This window comes from Tympanuchus pallidicinctus, unplaced genomic scaffold (assembly GCF_026119805.1).
Source record: "Tympanuchus pallidicinctus isolate F22 unplaced genomic scaffold, pur_lepc_1.0 scaffold3, whole genome shotgun sequence".
Classification (NCBI taxonomy): domain Eukaryota; kingdom Metazoa; phylum Chordata; class Aves; order Galliformes; family Phasianidae; genus Tympanuchus; species Tympanuchus pallidicinctus.
The window spans coordinates 34,078,418-34,094,980 of NW_026294747.1; the positions used below are offsets into that span (position 1 = coordinate 34,078,418).

Sequence of the window (16,563 nt, forward strand, 5' to 3'; positions counted from 1 at the left end):
ATGTATTATTACCATGTCTGTTTCATGAAGGAAGAAAATGTCCATTTTCTGTTCTCAGGTATTCTTGCTACCTGCTATTGCCATAATTCATTCCCACTTAGGAGCAAACCAATAGCATTTTTGGACTGCTCTGTCATTTTTCCAGAGACTGAATGACTTGAATAATGTTAAGAGAATCAGTTGTTTTTTTCTCCTAAACCTACTGTCCAAATTTGTGAATACTTAACCCTGTGTAGGTGTTTTGCACAGCTGTGAAGAAAAAAGGACATTGCACCTACATATTTTTTTTATTTATAGATTCAAGCCTTCTCAGCACTCCTTTTCTTCTCTTTGCTGTGAACCCAAATTTCCACAGTTGTGCATGAGAGGGCCACAGAATGCTATACTAAAAGCAAACACTGTTTGCTGGGCCCATCCGTATCCCATTAGTTATGATATGGTTTGCACATATAGAGCACAGAAAGTGTCTTATTTGACAGGAGTGAGGTTGTTACTTAAATGATATTCTTGTTTATGCATCTATTTGAATTACATATTTGTGGAGCAGTGAACATATAATATGTCATTGGAGTTCTGACTTAAAAGCTTTACAGCAATTGTAGAATAGTCTTGGAATGACAACTTGATAATGGTCTTTACATTAATTTATCAATGTAACAACTTTTGAAACACCTTTAGGAAAAAAAAACCACAACACGTTGATTTGAAACTAATGCTTATTTTATTAATAGACTGCATAATGATTATGTAGGAACTTAGTTGTAATTTATGTCTATTAAAATGTATGCTGTTGCTTTAGTAGTTTTAGTATGCTGGTATCATCAATGTAGATTTAGTCTGAAAATTGTTTTGAAAGTGGAATGAAATCAATTTTGAGAAAAATATCTAAGATTGAAAATCATTGGAAGAGTATAGGAAAAGGATCTCTAAGGACAACCAACAGGATGCAACACTTAAAGTATATTTGTTTTCAGTTCCCAAGAGCTATGGTCTATTCCTATGGGTTCTCAGTCATGTTTCTCAAAGGCAAAATATCATTCACACTTCAAGTAGTTGGAAGTAATACAGTTGCTGTCTGTGCTTTGGTATTTGCCAAAGATTTCAATAAAAATGTAGAAATTTCAGAGCATGAACAGAGGTTGTTATTGGTAAATTTTTCTCTCTGCATCTCCTTTTTCATTTCTTTATATTTTCTTTATATTTCTTTATATTTTATTTGAATTCCTTTTTCATTTCTTAATTTTACAGATGTATTGGGTTAATAATTTGGAATCTTATGTATTTTATTAGACAAATTTTGCTAAGGAGGCACCAATCCTTAAATTGCCTAAAACTTTTTCTCTGCAGATATATAAAAAGAAAATTTTATCTGTATTTTATTCCCATGAAATTTCAATCATATGAAAATCCTTCAAGAATTGTTCTGAAACTAGATAGTGTTTTTATTTCCAAGGTGCTCTTTTTAGTCTGTAGGTTAGTTTATGTTTAAATAGTATATACCTTTATGGTGCTGAGGGTATTTTTTTGTTTGTTTGTTTGTTTTCTTTTTTCTTTTTTCTTTTTTCCCTTAGTAATTCCGTATTTGCAAAGGATATAATGCCCCATTAATTTATCTTTGGGTTGTAAAACTCTATTCACACTTGGCCTTTTTTTGCATGTGCTAGGACAGCATAATATAAACATACTTTGTTTAAATAGTAGGTTTTGAGAGTGGTAGGTCTTTGTGGAAGAGTTGTGCTTAGAAACATATGAGATCAGTAGTCAAATGTCATCTAGATAGAAAAAGGAGCCAGAAGATGCTGACTTTTGAAGATTATTTCCTGAGTATTTCTAGAAAACCAGAAAGGATCAAGGATAGTTACGCAGGGTGGACTATTAGATGTGTGGTTCACCCTGCTTGTGACCATTTTGTCCATTTGATTTCTTACCTTTGTGCTTGCATCTCTTGTTTGTTGATAATAAAGAAACTGAGACTTGATTTGGGAAGCCTTAAGTTAACATTTTATTAAAAATTTGTATTATGCAGGCAGGCAATGACAAATAGAAATTTATGTATTGAAACTCAAAAGAGATTAGAGTAGGCAGCAAAAAAAATTAGCATGAGTTTAAAATATGAAATACTGACATATCTGCTAAAATAGCCTCTCTGTGATTTCTAAACTAAATTGCCAAAAAGGCTTGTAGAGTGTAGGTGACTATCCTCTTTTTTTTGACATCTAAAGCTATGCGTTCAAAACTTGGGTAAATTGCCTAAGTGATGACAAATTCAAGGAGGAATGAGAAACAGAAATTGGGGATCCTAAAGTATTTACAGAATCACAGAATTGTAGGGATTGGAGGGGACCTCTGGAGATCATCTAGTCCAATCCCCTTCTAAAGCAGGTTTCCTACAGCTGGTCACACAGGAAGATGTCCAGGTGGGTCTTGAATATCTCTAGAAAAGGAGACTCCACCATCTCTCTTGGCAACCTGTTCCAGTGCTCCGTCACCTTCAAAGTGAAGAATTTTTTTCTTATGTTCATGTGGAACTTCCTGTGTTCCAGTTTGTGCCTATTGCCCCTTGTTCTGTTGCTGGTCCCATGCTTTTGACATCTTCCCTTTAGATATTTATTTAAGGGTAGGAGAACTGTGCTATTCACATTTAAGAAGTAACAAAGGGGTAAAACATTGATTTCCTAATACTATAATGATAGAAGTTGTGGACAGAGAAAAGAGGTGAGGTGGTTTCACAAAAGCTATTTCTGGACTACTTGGAATAGTCTGCCCCTTTGAATCTGGCCAGCCAGAAACTCAGTGGCACATGAAAGTCTTAGGATATTGCACTACAAGCTCGCTGCATTGCAGTCCTCACTTCTGCATCTTTTACAGTCAAAATTTAAAGGTCTCCATGGATCAGAGTTTTCACTGTTTCCCTTAGGAGATTATTACAAAATCTAATAGATCTGGCTTTCAAGGGAAATTTCCTTTGTATTTATCTTAAATTTTCTCTCTCTTAATTTAATTCCATTAGTCCCATCTACTGTATCCTCTTGTAATGTACTGTGCTAACAAGTCTTTCTGCTTGGCGTTCAGATTAGAATCATAGATTCACTGAATATCACTGATAGTTAGAAGGAAACCATGAGGATCATTGAGTCCAGCTCCTGGCTCCACACAAGTTATGTTTGTATAAAAAAGATAGTGATATCCCTTTCTCTTAATTGTCATTTAGTCAGTCCTCTTTGTTTCTCATAGCCTTCTGCCATTTATACCTTTTAACATATTTTACTTGATCTTCACTAAACTTCCACCAGTTTCTCTGTTTATAAATGTGCTGGGACAAAAAGTAAAGTCAGGACAAGTGAAAGTTGGAGAATATGCATCACTGATTGAAAGCTAAAATCACTAGAGAAGTTTCTATAATTACCCGATACCATCACCTATATTATATATATAATTATCCTATATCTATCACCATTTTGACATACTAGTAGAAAAATATTTTTTCTATTGCTCTGGAGTTACTTTGTATTTACGTAGCTTCAAACTGATTATGTATTGGATAGAGCACAGGTTACTTACCAGCTCACAGCACAAATGTTGTCAGAAGTTTGGTAGTACTAATGAAGTATCTTAACTGTCTGTAGAACAGAAATGTGCCAGAACTGCTTTTTTCGATAGACAGTGACAGGTATCTGCAAAAATGTTACAGAGATGATATATGTGAGTATGGTAGTTCTCCAGAATTAGTCAACTTGTTGTTTCATGTTGGTTCATGACTGTTGCCACAATGTCTAACTCTTATAATTAAAATTGCTAGATTCTCACCCAAAATATTACTTAAATATACAAATCCTTGTTTTAGTACTGTTGTTGTTTTCTCAAAAAATGTAAATAATTTATTGGAAAATTTAAATTACAGACAATAAGATGTGAGGAGAGATTAGGATATGCTGGGAGTACATTGGGTTTTTTCCGAACAGTTAAATTTCATTTAAAAAAAACAAAAACAAAAACAAAAGGAAGTCTGAGGGTGTTCAGAAACTAGTGTAGATCAGGAGATGCTGCTTTTTTCCCATTATGGTTCTGGAGTATTCATAGAATCACCAAGTTTGGAAAAGACCTCTGAATCATCTAGTCCAACTGTTTAACTACCACCAACGTTTTCTCATTAAACCATGTTCTTTAGTACCACATCTAAACATTTCTTGAACACCTCCAGGGACAGTGACTTCACCATTGCCTGGGCCGCCCATTCCAGTGCCTGACCACTCTTCGGGAGAAGAATTTTTTCCTAACATCCAACCTGAATATTCCCTGGTGCAACTTGAAGTCCTCTAATCCTATTGCTAGTTATATGGGAGAAGAGGCCAACCTCCACCTTGCCACAACCTCCTTCTCAGTAAAGAACTATAAGATCTCCCTTTACCCTCCTCTTCTCCAGACTAAATAATCCCAGCTCGCCCAGCTGCTCCTCATATGACTAGTTCTCCAGACACCTCACCAGCTTCATTGCCCTTCTCTGGACACTGCAGGGCCTCAATGTGTCTTTCTTGTAGTGAGGGGCCCAAAAGTGAACACTGTGCAGCCTCACCAGAGTTAAATACAGGGAGACAATCACCTTCTTCGCCTTTGCTGACAACACTGTTTCTAATAAAAGCCAGGATGCCATTTGCCTTCTTGGCTGCCTGGTACTGTTATCCAATGAATCAGTAGGTTTCCTAAAACTCAATGCTGAGCTTCATTCTGTGAAGGGTGAGGTCCTTTGTTTCCGTGTAGTCACTACAAGACAACACTCCTGGAACTTAATAGTTGTCACTTCTGAAGTCTTTATTTACAGTTTCTAGCTTTAATAAAAAGATGTGATTCTTGTCTGTCTTTTGTGCTGAATAAGAATAGTTGATATTTGTATGTATGTGCGTGGTGACTGTAGGAAATAAATGCAGAGAACTTCATAAGGTAATTTTGTTTGTTGCAGCTTGTAAACTGCATTATATATCCTTACTGCTACGGATGACACTAATGTGTTGTTTTAAAAGCAGCTGCGAGGCCATTGCCCATGCATTTTCCATAATGTATATGTGCTCATGTATGATATTTAGACTACTCCATAGCTTCAAATGTGTCTGGAAAAATGGCTTTGATTAATTGACTTCCCTTTCCTTCTCCTTCCCCCTTCTCAGATGCAAGAGCTTAGTTCATTATCAGGGAAGATCAGAGGAGAGGAACAGAGTACCTAGGTCACACGTTGTTAGAGTTACAATTTTCCAAATACCCTAAGTAAAAAGTAGGGTATTTGGAAAATTGTAACTCTAACAGCGTGTATGTAAAAAGTAGGCAATGGGAAATATCTGGTATGGGAGAGGTCCTCTGTTTGAAGATCCTTCTACATTACAATTTTTTGATCTGCTTTTGCTTTTAGCTGTGCAGATTTGTATATAGATAGATAGATAGATTTACATATATATAATCTTATTTCATTGTCAAATCTATTTGCCTTTCTTATGTGTCACATTTTCAGTTAGGTGAGCATGAGAAACTATGAGCACCGATGCACTCACTGAGGACTGTTCTTTTCAGTGTTCTTTGTTCACTTCTTCCTTTTGTTAGGAAATTTCCACTCATGAGAACTTATATATATATATGCATGTAGTTTGAAAGCTAAAACTCACACTCAGTACATCAGCTGACAACGTCCTTTGCTTCTGTTGGTATTTATACCTAAATAAATAGTTCACTCCTTTTGATGTGTACATACTAAGAGTTTATTTCTAAATTTTATGTGTGTTCACAGTATTTGTGGCATGCATAATTTATCCATAAAATCAGAATTTTGTACAAGTAGAATATTGTTAGTCAGAACCTAAAGTTTGGCTCTTTATTCATCATATTTTACTTCTTCAGTTAACATTATTACTGGTTAATAGGTGCACCTGAAAATCAAGCTGTATTGTAGTATCTGGTGCGTTATGTTAAATGAATCTTTTATAGGACAGCAAGTCTCTTTTTTTTTCCTAATGAAAAAGAATACCTCATCTTTTCCAATTTTCCTATCAAACCCATCCACATCATCTTGAGACACTACCACATCCAGCTGCATCAGTACTCAGCTTCAATTATATGAAATTAGACAACCTACTCTCAGGTCCTTTAAGTTCCCTTTTGCTGTTTGAGACACACGCACAGAGCATTTCCTGTGAAGTGCATGATTACAAACTATTCAGTACAAGCCTGTTTTAAGTAAACAGTAAATTAAATATTGTCAGTGCTTGTTCAGACAGGCTCTCATGAAGAAAAAAGAACTTCTAGGTTCAAGTTCATAAAACTCCCTAGATTTAAGAACAGGCCAGTCTGATTTCAGACATAATTTTTCCTTCTTAACTTCTTGACTCACCAGTTGTTCAACAGCTGGTTCAAAACATTATTTTCAGATGCTTATACATGAAAACTGGAATAGACAAAATGCTGAAGGTAGCAAAATTCTTGTTTATTACTCAATTTGAGTGGAAAATTCTCCAAAATATTCTGTCACTAACTGTTAGGTAGATTGCTGCTTGAAAGACTGCTAAGGGTTTACTTGAGCAATGTTCCTCTTTCAACCATGACAAATACAGTGAAAAAACATCATTTTGTTGTTGTTGGGTAAATTATTTTCTGTTATGCCAATCAAACTGACTACAGGAGTTAAGAAAGAAAAAATATGGTCACTTTCCTAAGAAATGAGGACTTTTGAGTATTTTGTAATATCTTCAGTACTAGAATACTTGGTAATATTTGGAGAAATATAAATAAGCGTTATGAAATCCAGAAGCTACAAATCTGCACTCGCAAAGTCTACTGTAATCACTGCCAGTTAATTCATTCCCAAAAGAAAGCAAAAGTCTTTTCTTCCAAGGAGTCAAATATTATTTTCATTTGTTCTGTAGGCATTTCAAAGAGAACAAGGGTTGCATGTGTGTGTTCAGGGCTGCGTGATTGATGATTAAATAAAGCAAGAGCTCCTTTCTTTATTGTATTTTATTTCTCTTTCTTTCATGCAAGTATGAGTGAGAAACTCTGCCAACTAATTCACAAATAATTCCAACTAAATTATCAGTGGTGTACAAAATGTCATAACACGAGTAGATCGTGTTTCCAGTTCATCTCTCTATTAACAGCTTTCAATACAACAAAAAGACACAAAATTGAACAACTAATAAAAATATTAGAGCAAAAAGGATGAAAAATACTTGCTTTACAAATTAAGAATGTAGAGATCTAAAGCAATCTGATTTGTTCTTTGAAAATGGATTTGAGAGTAATGCTGAAACAATAGATTTGTATGAGTGCACATAAGGCCAATATGTTCAATGTTGTAATTTTTTTAATAGTTTCATAAATAGTTCTATCACCAACATTTCAAAGAAATCTGAAAAAAACAGAGCTCATATGTGATGGCATAAATTTAGTGTATTTTATAGAATGCTGTTACTGCAGATATAGCCTACAGGTTGTGACTTTTCATAAAAGCTAATGAATTTCTAGATTTGTCAACTGTTTCAGCACAGATGCACTTTGCTGATCAAATGGAAACATTTTGAGCCCAGATCCAAAATATCAAGAGCTTTTAGTATTGAAGATTAGTTGGCTACTGGGGAAAAGGGGATGTGGTTTTTGATAAAAAACAGAAGTAGTTTTGTATATGTGTTTTATGAGAACTGCCTCTTCAGTGTTTGATGCTGAGATTTTTCCCTTTTTTTTCTTTTTTTTTTTTTCTCCCAGAGTTTTAAGTTGAATGTTGATAGCCACTGTGCTTTAAAAGAAGCAGTGGTAGACGAAGGACGTCAACTTCTTGAGCTTATTGTATCTCACAAATCAGGTAAATCCTTCTGAAATATTGCAAGTCTTTATATCTCCAGACTATTAAAGAATGAAGAAGCATTGCTGTAAATTACTGCATATATTCACTTCCTTATGTATTATTAATATTTGCATTATCAGATTGACCTTCAAGATTTATAAATGTTTCATATACTGCATACAATGCAGTGATACTTATAAAATGAAATACTGCCTGCAAATAGTCTGTTCATTTTATTTTGGTCTTGCTGCTCAGTTGAGTTTCAATTGAAATCACATCAGTGAGAACTTTACACTGACACATTCTTTGATGAAGAAGCAGTGGCAGTAACATTAAGATAATGAATTAAGATTTCAAATATATGCATATATATTTTTACATACCCTGCATGGGTAATTGCATTGGTAAAACTTTATTTTGTCTCTTAAACTAATTCTTACATGATTTCAATATATTTATGAGGAATAGACTAAAATTAAAAATTCCTTCTTCCTTTGGTTAGGCTTGTCTTTTTCTGCAGAGGCCCTAAATTGAAGGGAGGGAGAGAGAGATGCTGATACCCCTTTCTCTTTCCTCACCAACCCCTATATTTTTAGATGTTTGCATGACTTGTATGATAATAGGGTTTTAATCAGTATATATTGCTATGTAATGCCATCTTCGTTTTGCCTGCTTTTCACCCAGGTAGAGGTTATCCTCTTGTTTGCATTTTTCTGATCATGTTATACATTGTGCCTCTATTGTTTCAGAGTTTCAGGCAGATCTCTCTAATGTGAAAGCTGTAGGAAATCACTGACTGAAATGCATAGGCCAAAAAGCTATAGAAGCTATAGCAGAGAAGGGTATTGCATGTCATGCTATACTTAGAAAGTGGTAATATGTAAACTACTGAAAATATGAACAGATGAAGGTAGGAAGCAATGTATTTGGTAGATTATGATATGTTTAAAGATTGGATATTGGGGGGTGGGATTACTGTAGCTTTTCCTATTGCAGTCACATTCTATGTGGGATTTTCCTTTTCTTGAAAACTTTGGCATAAACATGATAAAAATTTAAAATGATGGCTAAAATAACTTTTTGACCCTATAGCATTGTTTGCAGTGTGAACAATAATAATGCTTGTACTCATTTCTGAGAAAATATGCTAAATATCCTGTTCTGTTTATTTAAGTATCCTGCTACTTCTTTGATTAAGGAATAATATTTAAAGATGCAGTTAAGCTTACAACTTACTTTATTTTCCCCTTCATTTTGGAGAAGGACTGAAGGACATGCTGCAGATGATTGCAAGTCAATGGAAAGAGCTACAGAGGCAAATCAAACGGCAACACAGCTGGATTCTTAGGGCTCTGGATATCATCAAAGCAGAGATACTGGCTACTGATGTGTCTGCAGAGAATGAGGAGGGGACTGGGAGCCCTAAGGTAAGTGGCTTGAAGTTTGCCTTATTTCCTCTTATTTCCGTCTTCTTTTGAACTAGGCACCACTGAAGTTTTCTTTCCACCCTAAGGCTTTTCATTTCTACTGGGTAAACTTTTTTTTTCTATAAACAAAATGAAATGCCTTACTCTGAAACAGTAAAAAATCTTCGAACTTTCAAGTTTTCCTGGAAGACCTTTCTCATTGTGTGCAAAGGGGCACGAGGGGGGAACATAAAACATTTAGTAAACAAAACATAAAGCATCTTTAACATGAATAATCAGAATGGTTTTAAATTGTTTTGTTGCAACTATAAATCACTATAATCAGTGCAATCACTCAGCTCTGACATCCATTAGCCGCTTGGTTACAGCAAATTAACAAAGAACAGAGAAAGTGATTCATTATCTCATTCCTGTTAATGACTATCAGATGCATTGCTTAATTAGGGGATGGCCATTGTAGTGGGAAGAAGGTCATATGCCTTTTCACAAATCTTTTTCCTCTAAGTCTTCCATAATAGTGCAGGTGCTGAATACAACAAGTACTTTAAGAATAAAGTATTGACACCTATAACCATTTTGTGGATATTAATTATCAAAGAGAGCTATAGTACTTACCAGCTGCTGAACTTGAAACTTCTAAGAGCACTTTGAATACAAAGCATACTAATTCAAATTAGCACAAGCAGTGTAAGGACACTGCACAAAACACAAACTTATGGCGTAGGGTCCCTGCCCTTGCATTAATATCAGTAGAAAAAATGGTTGAGAGGTTGCAATGGAAGGTGTTGTTTTTTCCATTGCATCCCAAGCAATAAACAATACAGCAGAGAGCCTACTAAGTCTAACGTTTTGGCATGCTGCAGGCAGAAATCAAGATTCTTGTTTCTAGAAATAAAAAGTGCTTGTGCTGAGTAGATTTGATTCTGATACTAGACAATTCTTTGTATTGGTATTCACAGCTTTCTAGAGATCAGTTTGTGTAATAGTTTTTGGCTAGAATGTCATTGAATGATTATGATATTTTCTTATCATAATACAGGAAAAAACTATAGGCAGGAAATTCTATTTGAACTAATATGCCTAGTCACTTACGTGGTTCAAAATTATCCAGTATGTCATAGGTTTTTAGTTTAGGAATTAGGAGGAGGTGGAACAATTCTTGGTTTTCACAGTTAGGTAAACAACCTAGCCCAAAGTTGTCTTTACCCCCCCAGAAATATATCCCTGTGCCTCAGAACAGCTTCACTTTTCCATGGCCAAACACCTAACTGCTCAATCAAAATCATTACATAAAAAGTGTTCTATAATCCAGCTTGATTTTGCAGTGAAAATTATGGAAATCTGAACATAGAATGATTACATTCAAATACTTGATTAAGGAGGGAAAAATGTATAGTTTTTGTTTCAGCATTTTCTTATGTGGGTAGGTAGCAACTCCTTGCCTAACTCTTTTTATCATATAGATAGGAACCTGAAGCAATACTTTTGTGAATACAGCTATATAAATAAAACTACAAGTGACAGAAATGATCAACTGAAAAGAATTTTTAGGTTATTTCATTAATTAAATCATATTGTATGCTTCTTGTAGGTATGGGTAGCAGTGCTGTCAAATACCATCCACTTATTCATGCTGAAAGATTAACTAAAATTAAAATACAGTTGATATTACAACCGTAGATTTTGGTTTGCATTTATTTCAAAAGCCAAAAGCGGTCTGAGAAGTATAATAGAAAATCTAAAGATTATATCTAGAGGGTATTTTTCTTTTCTGACTTGTTTGAGAAACTACAGAAACAGTGTTGGCATTAGAAATCTGTGAAGAAATAGGAAAAGGAGGAATTTCAAAGACCCTAGGAAGCCTTCCCTTAGGAGTTTTTAAATGTGTTTTTATAGCTCTATGGCATCTTTTCTGCAAGGAATAGAGTTGAAAGGAGAGAGAGAGGTTCTGCACACTAGAAATACATCACCAACATTTGTACTGAAGAATTCAGATTTTGCTTATGAGATTATTTATTTTATTGTATGTATTTTTCCTACCAGCTTGTACTTTCAAATTCAGTGTAGTGATTGCTGTAGAAGACTTGCAGGTTTTTAAATATTTCTGATAACTAAACTCTTCTAATATACTGCATTCTTTGTATTAGTTCTTAGAAATGCAGTAAGATCTCCTCTTACGTATTTACCAAAGCTACTACTTTGTTGTGTTTATAAATAAAAAAAAATTACTGCTGTATTCATCTCAAATTGGATTATGTAAATTTTGAGTTTTCTACTCCACTGAGAAATACCTTTAAAAATAAATCTCAGAATTGCCACTATGCATTTCAACAAAATGCTTCAACAAAATGATCTAACATTACTAGCAACGTGTCATATGTCATCCTTTTAGAAGGACACTTATTCAGCAATAAGGGATTTCTTCTGATAGTAATATTCCAAAATACCTGGAAATGAGGTATTGTATACATTTGTATATTGTAAATTTAAATTGTATACATATGCATATCTGCTTTTTTCCATCTTCTCATGGGGTCTCAGACTTCTTGTTTTATAACTGACATCTTAATAATGTGGCTAGTACCTCTCCATCAAGAAAGGCCTATGGGAAGAGTATTGCTCTCAATAAACAGTGGTATTGAAAAATAACTCAGTGTACTTTATTACCTTGAACCAGTGAGTGTTACTGCCCTAATATGATGCTGGCCTATTTAACTCCTGGTTTAGTGGAAAAGTTCATTGCCTACTAAAGAGCTTGTAAATTGCAATTAATGTACATGAAAAGTATAGACATCTCAACAGCATTTGTCCATAATGAACATTTAACTTCGTTCAAGATTGTATGAAATAGTACTCTTAGTGCCCATTATAAGTTCTATTTTCAGAATGTTTTTGGACAGTTAGCTCATGTCTGTAATTTTTGGGCTGTACAATTTTATTCTGCAATAAAACATTTCAGGGCATAACATCAGAACTTAACAGCTAGTAGGTTGAAAGAAAATAATCTACACTAGAAATATGAATGTAGTCTATACTTCTGGACATATTGCTTTCTAGAATAATTACTGTATTATTGAAAAAAAAATTGTACTTCTCTTTTCTAGCTTCAGAGGAATAACTATGAAACTGCCTAGTGCTTAGAATATTGAAATTTGACTTAGTTGTCACGAGTAAAAAACACTCCTGGGAAGATTCTTATCTCTATAATGACTATGTCCGTCAGTAGGTTAATGATAGAAGCAGTAAGCATTCAAGGAACATTAGAAGAGGTAAAAACTTTATATGAGGTAAACCTAAAATCGTAGAATTAGTAGATAGATCTTCTGCTCAAGTGTTTGAAATGGTTAAACAAACCTATGTCTAAATGGAAAAAGAAAACCAGCGTAATTTCCCCTTCATATGTAATTAAATATCCCATGTTTCCAGCATCATCTCCCACTCAGTTATACGTAATCTTGAAGTTTCCAGCCATTCTGAACAAAGTCTTCCATATAAAGAAAAGTGATTTGCATAAAAAGAAATGAAAACTCGTTGAAGCTATTTAATATCTAACCACAGTTTATGATTCTGGGAACTGTCCTTGACAGTTTTATAGTGACACTGGTCTCAGACTTAGTGGGTGGAATAAACATTGTAGTCAGGAACAATTACATCTTGCTCGGTATTACAATATGAGACTAAATTGCAAAATGGAGAACAGAGGAAATGCTCAATCTTTCTTCAAAAGGAAAGGTGCTGTAGCCCTCTGATCATCTTTGTGACCCTCCTCTGATCTATTACCAACAGTTCTGCATTCTTCTTATGCTGGGGGCTTCAGGCCTGGACACAGTACTGCAGATGATGCCTCACAAAGGTGGAGTAGATGAATGAGGACAATCACCTTTCTGTCTCTGCTGGCCACCCCTCTTTTGATGCAGCCCAGGATACAGTTGGATTTCTGGGCTGCAGGCACACACTGCTAGCTCTTGTCCAACTTTTTGTCCACCAGGACTCCCAAGCCTTTTTTGACAGGGCTGCTCTCAGTAAGTTCTTCATTCAGTTAGTCTATATGCATATTTGGGATTTGCCTGACCCAAGTGCAGCACTTTGCATGTGGCCTTGTTGAACTTCATTAGGTTAACCCCTCTGCATAGCATCCCTTCCTTCTATTGTGTAAATTGCACCACTCAGCTTGGTGTCATCAGCAAACTTGCTGACGGTACACTTGATCCCACTGTCTGTATCATATATAATAAAAATTTTGAAGTGTAGCAATCCCAAGATGGACCCCTGGGGGACACCACCTCTGAGAAGCTGTGGATGCTCTATCCATGAGGGAATTTAATTCCAGGTTGGATGGGGCCCTGGACAGCCTGATCTAGTAATTGGCAACACTACCCAGAGCAGAAGGATTGGAATTAGATGACCTTTAAGTCTGTTCCAATCTAAGGCATTCTAAGATGGTAATAGTCCTTTCTTTATTACTAGAGAATTGTAAAAGATAGTAATAGTCCTTTCTTTATTACTAGAGTATTGTAACTTGTTCTTTGTTATAAAAAGAATATACAAGTGAGGTGTTTCGGAATCTCTGTGATTACTGCAGAGAAATACTGTATTTGTCATTACATTTTTTTCTTTTTCTCAGTGTCTTTAATCAGTTCTAAATTTCTAAATCAGCAGACTTCAGCATGTTGTGGTAGGTTCCTCTGAAAGTAATGCCTACTATTATTTCCATGGAAATAGATACCACAACAAAGAGAAAAATAACACTGTTTGATAGAGCAAATACTCAGCTACAAAACATTGTTTTTCAACTTAGCCACCACCATTAGCTGTTCATTTTAACCAGAAGTGAACAAGAACCCACATACAACTCATAAAAATTTCCATCAGCAGAGGTGACCTACTGTTTCATAGCTAATATGATGGTGTAGTTAGGAAAATACCTCCTCAGTCCATCCTTCGTTGGTATGGACAGATGGAATTTAGAAGATCCCAAATCCAATGGGTGTGGTAGGACAGTCCAGCCATACTTGACAATGTCCACCACAGTCTTCAAACTGGTATTGGGCCCGATATTATCATTTTGCAAGAAAAACTTGTCTTCTTCTCCTGCCTGAATCTGGAAGTTCAATCTTTCAGCGTAGTCAGTATAGATAGCAAAGTAGTGCTCAGAGGTGATTGTTTGCCTGGAAAATCCAGAATGAAAGCCCCTTTCCTATCCCAAAAGGCAGTATGCATCACTTTACCTGCTGACAGCTGCATCTTGAATTTTTTTTTGATGCGGAATTCATTTGTCACTACTCCATGGACTGCTGTTTTGACTCTAGCTCATGGTGGTGACACCATGTGACGGGTAAAGATAATCCAGAAAACTGTCACCTTTAGCCTTGTAGTGGTCCAGCAGGTCCTTAGAAACTTACCTACAGTGTTCTTTCTGTTCTTGTTTGAGCTTTTGTGGGATCCACCTTGTGCAAACTGCAACATTCCAGTGTTGCCACCATTGTTTCCAACACACTGAAGCCAATATTCAGCTCTGTGCAGAGTTCCCTGGTCATAATCTGCTGATTCATGTGGCTGAGTGGATTGAGGTGTTATTCATTTCATGCTATGGTAGCTGCACAAAGGCATCTGGAACATGGCTTGTCTTTCACGCTGCTGTCACCATCTCACTGTGTTCACATCCATTGGTTGTTCTCCACACATTTTTTCAGCATGGAGGAATTCAGTTCGACACCTTTGCTTCATATGTTTATCCATGTCAGATACTATTTTTTCAGACTGCCACTCTGTTGCCATCTGTCTCACAGCAACAAAATGTAATGGAATATTGGTAGGGAGATTCTGCCTCTATTGCCATACTTCCATTGTCAACCTCTGAAGTCTTGGGCCAATGTAATAAAACAGAAGGTATTATTTTCAGAGCAGGCATTGTATTGAAGCCAACATGCTGGTATGTTTTTTATTGTTTTCTACTTTAAAACAAGGAAGGATTGTCAGCAGAAAGCAAGAATTCAGTATCTAGTGTTTTTACTTAGATAACCACTTTGAAAACTGAGTTTTTGGTGTACTCTGTGTTGGAGTATTGCAGATAGTATGGCTGTGCTTAGAAATTGTTAGATAGCACATTCTCTTTTATTTAGTTGCTCCTGGCAAAAGGGCAGGAATAGCATATGTTAGAGGGATCATTTTACTTAGATTGATGGAGTTTCTTAAGTCACAGGGGACTTCTAAAACTCTACACTCAAAACTGAATTTATTTCTCTTGCAGTCTCTCTTCCTCTCTTCCATGTTCACAAATTGAGAATCAGATGCATGCATTAAATCCTGTATCTCATGTTGTGTAGTAAAATGACAAGTAACTAGCTATCACTTAATCAGTAACAGTTTGAAAGGTAATGAAATGAAAATCAGACTTACATCTCTGACATTGAACATATATTGAAAGGGACTTTCATCTAGTGATACACATACCAACCTGGTCTGTGTTTATCTCATGGCTTAATAAAGTCTTTTCTTGGAATATGAATGTATAAGGAGAGATGGTGCTGGTGCTTTAGTAGAAGGCATTTTCTCTTATGTGTCCATAATGAGCCACTTTCCCATCTAGACATGAGAAAGTTCTTTGCCATTAATGTAACACCTTGCAGATCAGATATTAAACCAAAATTCCAAACATCTTTATCCATGCCTTCTTCTAACTCAGTAGTTAGCATCTGCCATCTAAATTCTTTGCAGTATCAGCTGAATGTATTTGTCTTTTCTGTTCAGAACAACTGCAGAGCATTGGGTACAGTTAAATAGTAACTACTTTTCACTGCTGAATTTCTGGAACAGAGTTATTTATTGGCAAAGCCTGTGCCTTACCAAGAAAGCTCTCTTTATCATACTTTGAAGGGAAATTTTCTTCAGATAAGCAGAAGCTCTCAAAAACCCATGCAAAACCAAAGTAGTCATGTAATCTCTGTACAGCCATTACACATAGAATAATATTCATCAAAACCTTCTGTTCATCATAAAAATGCTAAGGTTCTTCTCTCTTGTATTTTGTATATATCTTACTGTACAGAAATTATACAATAGAGCAAGTTCTTGCTTGGATAAAATTCTTCAATTGGGTAGGTAATTTTCGGGTGAAAATTATAAGTTTCCAAGCTTGTAGAATTTGAGTTTTAGGGTCATTAAACAAAGGCATTTTTTTAAAAAGCCATTAAAGCTTCTCTATATCACTAGTTAAATGAATATTTGGTTAGTTTTTCGTGAACTGTTTCCCTGAAGTCTGAAGTTAAGCAAAGTTGGCTCCCATTTTAGCTCAAAGATAGTCTTCTGTATGATACT

General features: G+C 35.4%; 1 protein-coding gene across 3 annotated transcripts in view; it reads left to right on the forward strand.

The window, feature by feature from the left end:
• AKAP6 (A-kinase anchoring protein 6) overlaps positions 1-16,563 on the forward strand; it is a 272,758-nt gene that overhangs the window by 121,014 nt on the left and 135,181 nt on the right. For all 3 annotated transcript variants that reach the window (XM_052694146.1, XM_052694147.1, XM_052694148.1), the window contains 2 exons: positions 7,741-7,837; positions 9,080-9,246. In XM_052694146.1, the coding sequence (XP_052550106.1) occupies positions 7,741-7,837; positions 9,080-9,246 (264 nt within the window). The remainder of the gene's footprint in view (positions 1-7,740; positions 7,838-9,079; positions 9,247-16,563) is intronic.